The sequence below is a fragment of the Meriones unguiculatus genome, chromosome 2, assembly GCF_030254825.1.
Source record: "Meriones unguiculatus strain TT.TT164.6M chromosome 2, Bangor_MerUng_6.1, whole genome shotgun sequence".
NCBI classification, from domain to species: Eukaryota; Metazoa; Chordata; class Mammalia; order Rodentia; family Muridae; genus Meriones; species Meriones unguiculatus.
In genome coordinates, this window is record NC_083350.1 from 158,992,379 (window position 1) to 159,009,121 (window position 16,743).

A 16,743-nucleotide genomic window follows, 5' to 3' on the forward strand; every position below is an offset into this window, starting at 1 on the left:
TAGCTGGTATTGTGTTAGTCTTGCAGACACGGGGACATGGGGTGGATCTCCCAGAACCCACATTTAAAACAAAAAAAAACAAAAAAAAAACAAACAACCCACAAACCTCACAAGATGGTGCACTTGTAATTCCAGTACTAGGTATCTGGCCATCATATGGGGGGGGGGTCTACCTGGGAGGTGCCAGGCCAGCAACACACTCTGTCTCAGAAACAAAACAACAAAAAAGTAGACCGCACCTAAGGAACGGCACCCAAGGTTGTCTTCTGGCCACCACATGTGTGCACACATAAACACACACACATACCCAAGCACACATAAACCTGCACACACAGAAAGAGCTGAAAGGGCCGTCATAGTTATAAGCTGGAGTATAATGCTTAGTTATAGCTGGAATTATCGCACCTTGAGTCTGGCTCCTGCTCAAACTGATCTGGCCCCCTACAGGCAAAGACAAGCAGACAAGGTCTTCCCCTGGGGAGGATGGCTGTGTAGAAAACGGGGTTGCTCAGACAAGCTTGCCCAGGGAGACTCCTGCAGCCCAGAGAAGGCCCAATCGCACAGTGGTGAAGAACATTCCAGCTGTGGTGAAAGCACGGAGCACAACTGTCTCACGGGAAAAGGCTGATCAGCCCAAGGCAAAGCCGAACACCCACAGTAATGGAAGGGCCCTGTTGTGGCGTAACAGGAAGTGACGGGACTCTGCCTAAGTGCTGGGACCATGGAGGCACGTCCATTCTCCCACAGTCGGCCAGTCTACACACGGTGATTGCCACATTACACAGACTGCCGGACGAGTCGGGGAAATTTAACCCATAGGAAGTGGCATCTCCCAGAACTGAGATTTCAGCCACTCGACCGCACACCCACAGACACCCCAATTGAACACCGCCCACCCAATCCCTACACACCACCACACAACCGGGGCTGGGAACTGAAATGCCAGGAAAGGCAAAGGCAAAGCCTCTACTTTAGGACGACAGAGGAGCGAGGACATCATTGCTGTATGGCAGAACCTTTAAAACTCACTGAGAGCACTTCACTCTCATGCTATTTAAAGGCCCAGGGTTCAATCCTTGGCACAACAGGAAATGAAACAGCTAAAGCTGAGGGCAGAGACCACAGCGGTAGGTGACTATATTTTTGAAAAACATCTATATTCTGATTTACAGTCCTATTTATTTTGTTAGGGTTAGTCAGCTCTCTTCTTCCACCACCTGGGTCTTAAGGGATCAAATTCAAAAAGTCAGCCTTGGCAGCAAGTGCCTGTACCCCCTTAGTGATCTCATCACTCCTAAAAGTTGTATTGTTTAAATTAGAGCCCGAATTATCATTCGCCCTACAGTGTGCTGTAATAAGAATAATCAGGAATAATTAAGCCATATTGGGTTAAGAAACTTTTCTGTCAGCCGCTCATTTTCTGCTTCTCCTCATTATATACACAGAAAAGTCCATCCTCAAATGTGTACCTGGGGTGTGTGGATAAGGGGACTGCAGCATTTGATTACCAAAATCCCAGAAGTAGACAGGAACTCTTGCCTCAAAAAGCAAGCAAGCAAACGAACAAAACCGGAGAATCCGACCACAGCATCTACCAACAGGGGTCCTTACACCGCACAATCATCAAAAAAGAAGAGCTGAGGCCCTACGTGGCCCACGTGAGGCAGCCAGAGCAGGGAATGGAGAGAATGGAGCTAAGCTAATAGAGCACTTGCTCAGAACGCAGGACGCCCCGGATCTGATTCCCAGCGCCGCATCACCCCAGCAGTCAGAGGTGGAGGCCAGAAGACACGAGGCTCAAGCTTACCCTTCGCTACTTAGCAAGTTTCAGGCAAGCTTTATTTTGTTTGGTTTGGTTAACAGCATTTATTTATCGTCTATAGATATGAGTATGTGCATGGTGCCCGTAAAGGTCAAAGAACAGCTCGTGGGAGTCGGTTCTCTCATTTCATCATGTGAGTCCTGGGTATTGAACTCAAGCACTTTTACGCACTGAGCCTTCCTGCCAGGCCATATGTGAGTGTGTGTGTGTGTGTGTGTGTGTGTGTGTGTGTGTATGTATGTATATGTACACCCATACGCATATGTATAAAAAACTGCGAAGTACCTACGTACGTAAATGTGAAAAACAATTTTAGGATAATAATGCAATAATAAAAAAGTCTAATATTTAAAATCTAGTTACATACAACTGGAGATAGGAAGATAAGACAAATACACTACATCATGGTGATTCAACGGTTCAGGGAATGGCACCGAGGGACGGCAATTAAGCCATTCTTACTGTTTGCTTTCATTTAGTAATTTACTCAAGCAGCACTGTGAGCTTCTCCTGTCACAGGTAGGTCCTTTCAGAATTACAAGGACATAAAAGTGAAAAGAGATACACTCCCTGCCCTGGTCCTCCTCCCATTCTCCAGCCAGTTCTAAAACGGTCGCTGGAACACGGCCTGCCACTCACCAATGCAGCCCATTCCCTCTTGGAACAGCCTTCGTTTTCATAAAACTGGTTTTCCTCCAGAACCTGGCTTCTAATAACTGCTAACCACAGAGCTAAATTTATCCCCTTGAGGTCTGAAAGAGCACCCCTAATCCTCTCTGCATGACAGCCCTTCAGATAGCAGCCCCATCACCTCGCATCACAGCAAGTGGGTTCTACCCACTGTCTCCACATGTCATGGCTTCAGGCTCTTGCACCTTCCTGCTTGCAGGTAGGTCAGTGCTCGGCCTTTGTCTCATTTCCTCTGAAACCCTGCAGTCATGATCAGGACACTACAAGCGCCCCCTAGTCAGAAAGAAAACAGAAAGAAAGCGCCAAGGAAATCCACCTGCCTCAAGAATCGTGCTCCCATCCTTTCTGTAACAAATCAGTGAGCTCTGTATAAAAGCGTGATGGTAGTGGGGTGTGGCCGTAGGCCATCATGAGCTCTAGGAGACTTTGCCTCTAAAAAAGGAGGGAGGAAGCTTTGTCAGAGAAATCAGGATTTAGAAGGTACAAAGTATTTATCATCCTTGGGGGCTTCTTTTTATTTATTTTTAATGTTTCTTTACTGTTGCTATGGATATGAATGTATCTAACAGAACCCACAAATACTACTTCTTGAGTGTGCTTGAAACATGGGACTCTGCCCTGCTGTCCTCCCATGAGGACAAGGGCATCCCTTCACCATGGAGTTTCCAGCACACAGTGGTGGTTCACTACCAACTCACTGGATCTCATCTCGTGCGGACACCGGGTTAATGTGAACCTCAAGGTGTTCTGTTTGCAGTGTGTGCTCGGGCAGGAGGCACCAGGGTGAAACCAAAGTCCTCCGTGAAGGCATGGGTAAGGGGCTCGGCAGACTCTTGCCCTGCTGGTGCCTTTGATCCTAATCACCGTGCCGTGAGATGGGAGAAAGACAAGTCATTGCTTTTGATACGGGCAAAGAGACCTTGCCAACAATCCTGAAGTGAAAAGACACAAAATCCCCCGGGGAGCTTGGACAGAGCGGAAACCATTACACCGCTTTCCAGGCCGTCACAGCCCCAGCACTTGTTTCACTCTTCGTAACAAGCATGTATGGAGAAACTGAGTAAAACCACGGGGTGCAAATCCATCCCCATCCCCTCTTTACCTCCAAGGAAGCGTCTCTGTCAGAGCAGGGCTTCTGAAGTCCAGCAGTACTGACATTCTGGATCAGGAGAATTCTTCATTGTGAACATGCTTCCTACTTTTATTTTATTATTTATTATTTTATTATTTTATTAATTTGCTTTCTACTGTAATAATAAACACCATACCCAAAAACAACTTGGGGAGGAAAGGGTTATTGCAGAGCAAAGGGTTATCACAGAGCAAAGCCAGGGCAGGAGATCAAGGCAGGAACCCAAAGGCAAGAACCAAAGCAAAGACCATGGAGGAACACTGCTTACTGATATGCTCCCTCTGGCTTCCTCACCCTGCTTTTTCATATAGCCCAGGCCCAACTGCCCAGGGATGGCAGTGCCCACAATAGGCAGGGTTCTTCCATATCAATCATCAGTCAGGAAAACCACCCAGAGGCTTGCCTACAGGCTACCTGATGGAGGCATTTAATTGGTTGCAGTTTCCTTTCCTCAGAGGACCCTACCTTGTTTCAAATTAACAAAAAAGACAGGAGGAGCCTAACTTAGCCATTCTCTGAGAGGTGGCCCCCTTCAGTAGCCGATTGAATCAGGCAGAGCTCGGGGAGTCCTGTGGAAGATCGTGAGAGAAGGTTAGAAAGACCTGAAGGAGACAAGAACGCTGCAAGAAGACCAACGGAGTCAACTAGCCTAGACCCGTGGCAGCTTACAGGGATGGAAGCACCAACCACAGAGCATGCTTGACCTAGACTCCCTAGACTTGACCTAGACTCCCTACACATATGCAACTGATGAGCATTTTGATCTTCATATGGATGTCCCAGTAAGCCGAGCGGGTGCTGTCTATGACATGGACTCTGTTGCCTGCTTTCTATCACTCTGGCCTAGCCGGGCTGCCTTGCCTTGGCCTCAGTGGATGAGGAGGAGCTCGGTCCTGATGTGACTTGATGTGCTGGGATGGGTTGGAGGGAGGGAGCTCTCCTTTTCTGAAGACAGGGGTGGAGGGATAGAGTGATGAGGACGGGAGGGAAGGGGTGGGAGGAAAGAGAGGAGGGGGCTATGACTGAGATATAAATCTATAAATTAAAAACTAGCCACCATAGTGTTCTTTGCAGGATATGTGTCAGAATGCCTTTCTTCTACCATGGAGACAACTGTAGTACCCCTAAATTATAACAATCAAAAACGTCAGGTGTGGATGAGGATAGACTATTTAAAGCATACAATAGCTGATAACTCCAATTACCCATGCCACACTGTTCTTAACGAGCAACGATCAAGACCCACCATTTCTCCTCCATCTAGACCCCTAAGTTTATTTCAGAATGCCACAATTTGCTCAGCCCTCCCGCTTAGTGACCTTCTCTCTCTCCAGCTGCTTAGAGCTCTTGCCAGGTACCAGGCCCTTCAGATTCAGCCACAGTCTCTGGGTCACTACTCCCAGCACCTGTCAATCAAAGGTAGAGAACTGACCACAGTGAGGGGTAACAGGGTTAGAGTTTGTCTTTCAGAGCTGGCGTCATCCATTACAGTCAAGCATCAGCATGGCACACCAGCCCATTCCCTCGGTGGGAAAGAAGTGTCGGGAGATGGATAGAAGAAGCACACACACACACCCTGTATCCTAATCGCCTCTTCCCAAGCAGAAGAAAATGCTGACATAGCTGAGGGCTGAAACGTTCACATTTGAGCAACATTGCACAGGCAGATGCTAACCACCTGGCTACAGGCGATCAAGGGGTTAGAGAAAAAAGCCTGGAAGTTGTTAGCGTGAGATTAAATATTTCACTCAAGTGTTCTCCAGTTGTTAAGGAAATGCTGAAGGGAATGAAGGTCAGTTATTAGTACTTTAAAAGATTCCACTTCAACATAAGGTCCCTTCCAGCCAATGGGAAGTCTGACAGAATTAAAAGGTGGGGCCTAACTGATCCTAACGGAATCACTTTCCTCGAGTCAGAGGAAGTGCTGCAGGACTTTTGTGGTCTCTATTAAGTTCCCCAAGAACAGTGCGGCTGCCTTTAAAACAAACAAACGCCGTATCACTTGTTTCCTTTTCTTTTGCTGGTGTGCACGTGGCCCTAGGTGGAACTAAACATAGTTTGTTCCTCAAACAGAGAAAGGAGTTCAAAAACCTCTCCAGGACTTCTCAGATGGAACAGCCAGACTGCCTTAAAAAATTAAGACAAAAATGTTTCCCAGCTGGGCAGTGGGGGTGCACACATTTAATCCCAGCACTTGGGAGGCAGAGGCAAGCAGATCTCTGTGACTTCAAGGCCAGCCTGGTCCAGTAAAGCCAAGGCCACACGGAGAAACCCTTGAGGGGAAGAAAAAAGTTTCCGTTCTTTGCACCTGCTAAACAGGGCTCTGTGATTTCTAGGTATCTTTTAAACTGTAAGCACCCAACCACATTTCATGAGTCGTTTATCCACTCTTACTTATTCTTCAAACTTTCTTAGCTTTAAACAAAAACAAAAGATGTTAAGGAGAATTAACTACTTCTTGGCAATAACCGATTTCCCAAAGCTGTATTTCCGTTCCACAAACCTGAAAAATGAACTTCTGAATGTGTCTGTTTGAGATACATGCTATTTTCTTAATGAAAACTTAATTTGGAGAGACTTAAAACTTTATAAACTCCAGGCATGGTGGTGAAAGCCTTTAATCCCAGCCCTTGGAGGAAGGTGGGGCAAAAAAGGCAGATCCCTGAGTCCCAGGCCAGCCTGGTTTACAGACCAAGTTCCAGGACAGTCAGGGCTACACAGAAAAACCCCTATCTCAAAAAACAAAAAGCAATAACAACGACAAAAACAAACAAACAAACAAACAAAAAAACAAAACAAAACAAAAAACCCTTTTACCAGCAATCTTCTGTAAATCAGCTGTTCCCTCCTTCAAACAGCAATGTCAAATGAGCTTGAAATAACAAGAGAGTAAAGCATATCACTTTTCTGAAAACATCATGGGAAGCTGGGAGTGGTAGTGCATGCCTTTAATCCCAGCATTTGGGAGACAGAGGCAGGCAGATCTCGAGTTCAAGGTCAGCCTGGTCTACACAGTGAGTTCCAGGACAGCCATGGCTACAAAGAAAAACCCTGTCTAGAAAAACAAACAAACAAACAACAACCAAAATAAAACACAACATCACGGGAAGGGAATATATACAGTGTTTGAAGCTGCTAATAGTTGATATAAAAGACTATATTGCTTTAATAGCAATCTGCTATCCCCTCCAAATAAGCTACAATAACAATGAAAACCTATGACGAATATACATTGTCATGCAAATCAAACTAAAATTATTTAACTTCTGTGAGGTACTACAGACACTGTGTACAGTGCTATGCAATAAAAGTTTAAAATTCAATTTATACTGTATTATTTGTGCTAAGGAAGAACAATGTGTATAAATTAAAATCCACACTAATCCAAAATGCTGTCTTATCCAGTTGTCTTTCGTTGTGACAACCTGAAGCACCTGAATTAATTCTTCCTCTGCTTATTGCTTCCTCCCAGTTTGTGATAAAAGTGCTCAAGAGTAAGAGAAAGTGGAAAAGGCCGAGCAGCAGGGAGGAGAAGGAAAACGAAAGCAGGCAGCCACAGGCTCTAAACACCCAACCAGGAGCTCTTCAACAATACAGTAACAGGTAAAGCTGTTTGAGACTCCTGGCAGATCCAGGAGGACCTGGAGGGCAGGACTGCAATCTGTTCCACTGTCTGCTTGACTCCAACGTTTAAAAAGGCAGATTTTGACCATCAAAAGCTCTGGGGCAGAGTACAGCAAAGAACTATTGGAAAACAAACAGAATACTCACCACCCACAGAAAATCCCTCAAGAAGCATTCTCAAAGTGAAAGTGCTTTGAATGCATCCAAGAATTACTATGTAACATGCAAACTTGTCTATTATACCAGAACCTGGGGAGGGTGGTGGGGTGCAGGAGCACAAAAGATGGCTTGCTCACAGCCTTCTTATCTCAACCAACTAGAAAGCCCTGTTGGGAAACTGAACAGCAAACTGTGGGTCTCAGGCTTGGGTAGAAAGCAACCCAATGTAAGTCCTGCCCTTGGTCCTCATCTCCCCCACAGAAACTAAACAGTGACCAGAATATGTTCCTTTCTCTCTTACTACGTGCCAGAAGATCTGAGGGACATCTAGAGTTTGCCCTCGTGATTCTAAGATGACAAGACGGGGGAATGTCAAGAATGCCAGCTCCTTGAGAGTCGGCTTTACCTGGGTAGGGACTCAGCCTGACTCTCACTCTGTAGATTACGATTAATGATTAACTAACTGGATTTCTACTTTGCTGGTTTGCAAAGACCATCCCTCTCCCACATGATGGCAGCCAGACAGGGTAGGCCCAGGGAAAGGTTTCCATAAAGACAAAATTTTAAAAGGCAAACAGGATTCATTGAGCAGAGCAGTTTGAGTAGTGGGCAATTCCTGGATCTCACCCAAGGGTGGATGGGAACATTTTTGGATGGGGTGCAGTTATATCCAATACTCAGTGATAAATGCATATATTATCAAATAAATGTTATGCGATAAACTCTTCAGAGCATGGGTCACACAGATTCCACTCCACAAATTGTCTATAAATTGTTAGGACGGTGACAGGGAAAAGCCATGAAGAGTGCAGGTATCCAGGGTGAGTAAGACTACCGCCATTTTGAGATTGTCAAAACCACAGTGATGGGCTTTTTGATATCTCTACATGAGGTCATCTTTGACAAAGTCAATCAATCTTTAGACTTGGAAATCAAAATGTATTTTTTGTTTGTTTTTCTGCTTTGTTGCTATTTTGGTTTTCTGAAACAGGGTTTCTCTGTGTAGCCTTGGCTATCCTGGACTGGATTTGTAGAGGAGGCTGGCCTCGAACTCTCAGCAATCCACCTGCCTCTGCCTCCCAGAGTGCTGGGATTACAGTCGTGTGCCACTGCGCCCAGCTCAAGATGTATCTTAACACTAGACCCAGAACCTGTTCCAAGTGCTGCAATGAACATATTTTGCTACCAAAAAAAAAAAAATCATGAAATCAATAGTTCTCACCAAGGACACTTTGAGAAGAACCCTCTGTAAAAATAAACAAAATGGTGATGGCTGACTTTCAGATAGAGGTTACCTGTCTATGTAAGAAAGACCTGTCACTTGAGGTAGTTTACTCTCAAATCGAGGAGCGCTGCCTGCTCTATGCACCAGGCTACAGGCAACCCACAGCAACCTAATGTAGGAACCAGGGGAGAACACTGCTCCCCACCTCCGGTTGTTTTTGGCTTGTTAGTTTGTGTTGTCTTTCTTTCGTGCCTATGCTTGTAAATGTGTAAGACTGAAAAACGAATCCAAAGCAGCAAAGCCCTCATTAGATTGTCCTCTTAACCCAAGCCAGGCAGAAAGAATCAATCGATATTTAGTACTTTGGACATATTGGTCCTAAGAAGGTAAACAATAGCAATAAAATAGAAAAGAATCCTATTCGCTTTTATTTTTATCATCACTGTTGTTTGGCTGTGGCTGATCACCGTTTTTCTTTAGGGCTTTCCAAATAGTGAGTCCAATCTGAGAACTAAATTTAATTGCTCTGTGCCTCACCAGAGAACCACTATAATCCAGCAGTCAATTCAAGAAAATGATGAGGAACGTTTTCTTAGTAACTGGTTTTGAAGTTGTGTGTGTGTGTGTGTGTGTGTGTGTGTGTGTTTAATCTCATACATAGGATAAGCTTAAAGTATTCTCCCATCTCAGAAGCGGGTGTGAATTCTAAAACTAATTATTTAACCCATAAAGGATGGTTAGGATGTTAATTTTTCTCTCCGTATACACAGACTACACACAAGTCTTTGCTTAGGATTAGAGCGGTTTATTTTCATTCCACTCATCACACATACTTCACACTGGCATCTGTGAGATGCTTATGATTCGGCAGGAGCTAGAATATACTATTTTGCACATGGGTTTGGGATTTCTATAAGTCAATAAGCTAAATTATTGAAAACTGATAGAAAATAATTGATTTTCAGGCGATCGTTTTTCAAGCCTATTTGTTATTAACTTGCTAAAGAGGGACTCATTGAGAAATATATAGCTGTTGTCTTCATCTATTCAAATAAGCTTTCTACTTTCACTTTGAAGTTAAACCCTGGCTTGGGCGAACTGCCTCCTCAGTAACCTCAGAATGCAGGCTAGCTGTACCTGTGGTATCTTAGCCCAGAGGCGGCCTCCATCCTTGCCTTTCCTTCAGCCATCTAAGGGTGAGAAGGCAGGACACACACAAAACTTTCTGGCCCCCAACTCTACTCCTCTTGCCTCCATACCAAGTCTCTAAAAAAGGGCAGTGGCTTTTGTTCCACAGTCGTTCAGTCGTCCACCACCACCCCCATCCATCCCCAAAGGTCAGCTGTGTCAGAAGACGGGAATTTTGGAACCTCACGCAAAAAGTCCATTTTGATGATTTGGGAACAGAAGGTATGCGAACACTAAAGGTGGGTGAGGGGTAGCCAGGGATGGAATCCTCGATGCCTGGCTTATTCTACTCCAGCCTCAGGTTCGCTAAGTCAATCTCCCATGACTGAGAGCGAGGGGGAGGGAACTGGGGGGCTGCGAGGGACCTTGGTGCCACCTGGGTCCCCCAGTTACAGTCAAGACGCCAGCTCAGGGTACAGTCAGGAAAAAGCCAGTGTGTCCGTGGTTTAGAGCTTCCTGTTTGTAAGCGAGAAGCTCCCTAGAAGATCTGGGACCCGGTTCTTCCTCCCACCGCGCTGGTGGCCTGGGGCGGCGGAGGGGGCAGGGCCGGAGGCGCTGGGCGGTCCCCAGGGCTGTGCAGGGCCGCCAGGCGGACAAAGCGCCTCCCGCTCCCTCCCCCACGGCCGCGTTCCAAAAGGGAGGAGAAGGAGGGGAGGGAGGGCTATGTGTGGGGCGGGGGGGGGGGGGAGTGGAGAGGGAAACAGGGGAGGGAGAAGAGGGGAGGAGGAGGGCGCTGCCGGCGGGACTGGGCTGGAGCGCACAGAAGAGGGAGGGTAGGGAGGAGGGGCCAAGGAAAGCCGGGAGGAGGGAAGGATTCTTGAAGCCCAAGATAAACAAATTGTTCCTCTTCACGTGCGGGGTGGGGGGTGGGGGCAAGCGAGCTCCATGGCCTCCCCTCCCCCACGCCGGCTCTTTGTCACCGCCCGCCCGCCAGAGCGCCCGGCGACACTGGCACCACCCCTGGCGCTCCGAGATCCGGAACGTGCGCGACGCACAGAAAGCACTCGCAGAGGGCGGCCGGCACCCTGCTCCGCGCAGCCGAGGAAGGCGCGGTGGGAAGAGCGGGCGCGCTCCACGGAGATGGCCATTCCCGGGGACCCCCGAACCGGGCGACACCGTGGGGGAGGAAATGCAGACACCTTTCCCTAGCTTCCGGCCTCCCCCCTCCTCCTCTCCCAGGGAAGAAAGCTAGAGAACCCCAGAGAGGAGATAAGAGAAAGGATTCCACCCTCGGGGTTAGGGGTGGGATCGGCCCCTTCCTCCCCCTAGCACTTAAGCCATTGGCTGAGCATCCTCCCGCGAACCCACCCACCCGGCCATTTAAGCCTTTCTCCTCCCGGCTCTCCTCCACTCCTCCGGGCTCGTTACCCGTCGCCTGAAAGTTGGCGGAGAGCGAGGTGGGGGCAAGTTGAAGAAGAGGAAGGGGAGGTGGGGACAATCCTAAACCTGGCGGCGGCGGCGGGACAGGGGCTCCGGCGTCCCCGCGACCCGCTCGACCCTACGCAGCAGCCCCACCTGCCCTGCCTCAGCCGCGGGTCCAGAGCGGCGAGCGCAGCGCTCGCGCGCCCCGCATCCGCGCGCGCCCCCGCGAGTGCGCGCGCGCAGCCACCCTCGCTCGCATCTCACCCACTTCAAAGTTCATTCACAAAACTCTCAGACTTTCCCAAGCCCCAAGGAGAGGACGCCAGGGACCGTTCCTTTGCCCCCGGGAGGGTGAAGGGCCTGGCGCCCACTCCGAAGGTGCGGCAGCATCAGTTTCGCCCTGTGCCCGGCGGATGTGATGAGAGGGGTGGGCGAAAGGGGACCGCTCTAGGGAGGCGCGGCGGCACGGCGCGAGGGGAAGGCGGGGCGCGGAGAGGAGCAGCGAGGTTTCTACTCCCGGGTTCACTCTCGCTGGGATCGGTTCCCCAGACCGGGAGGGGGAAACTTTTCCTGCACCTCGCTGGAGCTCCCTCCTCCCCTCGCAGTCGTGACTGGCTCCTCTCGCTCTCATCCCCTCCTCCCCAAATCTGACAACCCTGACAGATTAACAGGTAGCGGCGGCGGCGGCGTTTACCCTGAGAAAAGTTGATGTTAACCCTTGGGCTCCATCCCACCTCACCACCGGTACAGATCAGACCCTCACGCCCCCCCCACACACACACAACGCCAGAAACTCAACGCCCCCGAGCCCAGCGCGCCCCCCCCCCCCCAGCGCGCCCTCACCATGATCAGCGTGTGGTTCCTCTGCTCGGCCGAGGCAGCCTCCGCATCCTGCTGGGCTTTGCTCGGGTGCTGCTGCTTGCCGGTGCCGGCGCCCGATTTCTTGGCTCTCTGCTCCAGGGTCCGCTGGTAGAGACTCACCGTGTCCCGGCGCTCCAGCTCCAGCTGCTCCACCTGAGCCTGCTGATACCTGTTCTCACAGTTGACGTGGTGCCGCCGGCAGCCCTCGATGCGCTGGCGGAGCCGCTCCACCACGGTGCTGTGCTTGGGGACGGCCGCCGAGCCGCCGCCGGGGCCCCCGGAGCCGCCGGCAGCGGGGTGACTGCCGCCCGGAGCAGCCGGAGTGCTGTTGGGAGCGATCACGCCGATCCCGGCCCCGCCGAGGCTGCTGTTCAGGCTGCTGTTGAGGCAGATACTACTACCATTCGCGGCGGCAGTGGGGGCTGCGAAATCCCCCATCCTGCTCCCGGGGCACACTATTTTGGAAGAACTTTTTTTTTTAATCCACCCCCCTATCAGCCTCCTCCTTGGGTCCAGGGATTAAAATAGTTTAAGTGGAACGCGGGGGAGACGCAAGCACATGGATGAAAACAGCGATCCCCACGGGGCGAAGAAAAAAAAAGAGGGGGAGAGATTTTGGGGTGTTTTTTGTTTCCTTAAAAAAAAAAAAAAAACTAAAGATCGAGGGGAGAGGAGAGGGGGTGTTATCGGAATACCATCAGACACCTATCAACAAATAGAACCCCAACAAACTGAGCCGGCAGCAGATCGGCTTGCAACTCAGGGGGAGATCCGCTCCTCGCCTGCCTCCTCTTAATAATCCATTATTTTCTAATAAATTCCAGGAGGTTTCCGGTGGTTGGCAAGCATTTTCTCCCCACGTACCGAAAAACACAGCCCGTGTACACACTCGAGCGTGTGCCCCCAGTGCGGACACGCGCGCCACACACTCACTCCACGCCGCATCGGAAAACGGCGAGCTTGCTTATTGCATTTTCCTTCCACAAAAAAGTTTTGGTGTTTATGCCGCCCCGTGTTCTCAAAGTACTTTGGCTGCTCAGTTGCATTTCACAGGAGCCTAGACCTCGAGTCCTCGGGCTGGGGCAAGTAAACACATGGACAGTCCGAGGCGACCGCGAAAGTAGATCGCCGAAGTCCTCGGCGAAGCGCCGCGCGGAGAGCAGCCGCTACCGCTCGGCCAGGCTGCCGCTGCCGCCGCCGCCGCCGCCTCCGCCACCATCACAATGATCAACTGCTCGCCGCCGCCGCCTCCTCCTCCTCCTCGCGCTCCTCCACCTCCTCCTCCTCCTCCATGCCAGCGGAGTGATATCAGGACGCGCGAGCTCAGTAAACACGGCAGCGGCGGCGGCTGGAGGCCGTGAGACGAGCCCGGGGACCCGGCGCAAAACCCGGCCCGGACTCTTCCCCGGGCGGGAGCGGGCGCGGCGCGCACCGACCCGGCTCCCGCCTCCCTCGCCGCCGCCCCCCGCCCCCGCCCCTGCGCGCGCGCCCTCCCCTCTCCCGGCCCAGCTGCTCCCCGGGCTGGGAGGCGCGACCTGCCGGGAGGAGGGAAAGCAAAGATCGGGGGGGAGGGGGACGCGGGGGGGATGTTAGAAGTGAATCACCTTTTGACCTGTGTGTGTGTGTGTGTGCGCGCGCGCGTGTGTGCGTGTGTGTGTGTGTGTGTGTGTGTGTGTGAGCGCGCGGCGCGCGTGTCTGCGTGGACGCGCGCGGGCGCGCGCAAAGGCTGGCTGCGTTTCCTTCTGCCCGGCGAGGTATCCTGCGGGCCCAAGTTGTTGTTATACATTTATGCATTATATTGCAGAACTGTGCATGACCAGGCAGAAACATTGCAGCTTCCCGGCAGCTGTCATTTCCATCCAAGTGGAACGAAAAAGGCAAATGTGTGACTTGTTTTTAAGACCCAGAGAGGAAGACCCTGCTGGTGATGACGAACTCTTACTCAAACTCTGGGACCTTCTTAACCCAAATACTTCTTTTTTTTTTCTTTTCCTACTGCGTTTATTTATGTGTTGGGAAGAAGAGGCGCCTACTGCCGCGGCGTGAGCTTAGAAGTTAGAAGACAGCCTCGTGGAGTGGTCTTCCTTCTTCTAAGGTGGGTACCACGATTTGAACTAAGGTTCTCAGGCTCCGAGGCACCTCACGTTGACCTGCTGAAAATCTCATATCCCCCCCCCTCCAAAGTACCAAATTCTCAACAGAAATAAACACTGGAAAGGAGAAAAGAAAAAAAAAAAACACTTTGGTATAGTATTTATTTCTCTGCACATAACGACTGTTGCTATTAGGGAGATTATTGTTTTACTTATCCTTGAAAAAAAATTAAAACCAAGCAAGCAGGGACTTGGAGGTGAGACTAACAGTACATTTTAACAGACTGTTTTGAACGCTAGGTGCTAATGACAGCAGTAATTAAGGGTCCTTCGTAAATCAAGTGGAAAGATTGCAGATTTCATGCTTTAGAACTATAGGAAAAACAGCATTTCACAGTTTGTTGTGACCAAAACAAAAACAAGCCAAAAAAAAAAAATAGCAGGCTTACCTTATTGCTGGCTGTATTTCTTTCTATTCCACTGGATTCGCAATAAGTACAATTGAAATGAAGTAGCCTCTGCAGAAAAGTAATCTCAAGCTTTGTCAGCGCAAATGATCTACCCAGACAGAGTATCCGACAAGGTTGAAACACCCTTTACTCAGACTTACACTGTCGGGAAGAGACTTTTGCAAAGATGAAATTGCTAGCACTTCTGAGGTCCGTGAGCCATGGACTTCACTGGTGAAGGGTTCATGAAAAGGCATTTTGTTTTATCACAACAAATCATATAGAACGAGGGTTTGGGAGGGGAGGAGTTAAAATAGAGCTCTGTGTTCTAAAGTACCCAGGAATAAAAGAATTGTGGGCCTTAATTTTGTGTGACAAAACTTTCCTTGGGGAGGTGCCAAGCTCATGTGTGCTCAGCCCAGACAGGGAACCCAGACCAACTTACAGACACCACCACAGTCCATCTTGGTGAACCAATGAGTTTTATTGGGGTTACTTACAGCAATATGGGTATGTGGTGGGGAGGTTCCTTACAGGAACAGAAATGACTCAAAGACACCTGCATCACAAAAGCTCACCTCAACACGGGTCAGCCCTTAGAAGCTGGGAACCTGGAATGCAGTGTACACACGGCCTGCAGGCAGCTCAACAGGTCGGAGAGTGTCCGTTCCTGGAGCCTGGTTGGTCTCACCCTCTTCCAGGCAGCTCTACTGGTTTCTGCATCTTCCAGGAAGCTGGTCTAATCCCAGTCTCCTCTGCTAAGGCTTGGCTTCCCAGAGAGTCTCTTTTACAGTTTCTCTCACACTTCTGAAGGACGCTCCACTTTTATTATTTACTTACTCTGTCAGGGAGGAGCCTAGTGAATCTGGTCAGTTTCAGGGACTTCCTGAAGCTCTCTTCAGTTATTTACCTTCCTGCTTAAGGAGCCGTCAGAGGACACCATTACACACTTATGCATTAGGCATGAGGTCTGATTTAAAATCTTCATTTCTTGGTTTTGCCGATTAGCAGAGATGCTATTTCTAACTCATAGTATCAGCTATATGCAGCTGTAGTTCTCTTCAGTTCATCAGGTCTGTATGATGAACTGTACTTTTAACACCCGTCGAAGGATTTGGCTTTGGAAAGGGGTGGCAAATTCTTTATCTCAGTGAAAGGCTGTAGGAGGTAAAACCTAATATGCAGAGGATCTCTTGTTAAGCTCACCTTCCTTTTCTGAAACCCATGTAATTGATATACAAGGTCCTGAGTCACTGATGTCCCCCAGTCCCCCTAAGGGGGTGAAGAGCCGGCTCAGCAGTTAGGAACTTGAAGAGTACCAAGCTTTGGTTCCCAGCACCTTCATGACAGTTTACAACAGCCTAGAATCCCAGCTCTTGAGGATCTGGCACCCTCCTCTGGTCTCTGCAGTCTCCAGACACAAATTCAGGGCACATACAGGCTGGCAAAATAAAGATAAATGAGTATTTTTTTAAAAGAAAATTAAGCCGAGTGAGTTATATACAAAAGAATCTGTTTGCATGCTAAAAACACACAAAAAATGAAGTTACAAGGAAAAGAGATGAACAAGTAGCCTTTGTGACATACTCACAGAGAAGTCTGTACCCATGGCTTCATCACAGAGGGGAGGCTGTGATTTTGAGCTCTCTCTAATCCTCACACCTACCTACATCACTAAGTCAAGACTGCAACTTGATTTACCCAGGCAAGTCACTGGAGGAGCTGAAGCACAGGCTCTGTGGTTTTGAGACATTGCTATTCATTCAATTTTTTTTATTATTATTATTGTAAATCAGACTGTAATTTTTTTTCATGGAAAGTTTCTCATTCTGTGGAAACAAAAATAACAATAATTGCAGCATTATGGATTCCTATAAGTTAATTTTTCCATTTATCATAAAAGGAAACTGAAAGTACATGGAAATTTGCATCCTTCTGTTTGGGAGACCCGTTTCTAGAGAGGTGTGCTTTGTGACTGTACCCCGGAGCACCCTGATGGCAAAGAGAGCTATTCTTGCATGGCTACAGCAAGTTGGGCCTGATTTTAGTGCATGATGTGGGCCACATTCAAAAGAACAGACGGTTCACAAAAATCTCTCTCACACGCACAGAATTACCCATCTCTTCAAAGGGATGGG

The 16,743-nt window shown here is 49.1% G+C and overlaps 1 protein-coding gene across 1 annotated transcript in view; it reads right to left on the reverse strand.

Moving 5' to 3' along the window:
* The window catches only part of Maml3 (mastermind like transcriptional coactivator 3), a 403,303-nt gene extending 390,001 nt beyond the window's left edge, over positions 1 to 13,302 (reverse strand). Inside the window, exon 1 of the mRNA XM_060378296.1 lies at positions 12,046 to 13,302. Within this exon, the coding sequence (XP_060234279.1) occupies positions 12,046 to 12,501 (456 nt within the window). The 5' untranslated portion in view covers positions 12,502 to 13,302. The remainder of the gene's footprint in view (positions 1 to 12,045) is intronic.
* Positions 13,303 to 16,743: the final 3,441 nt, after the last annotated feature.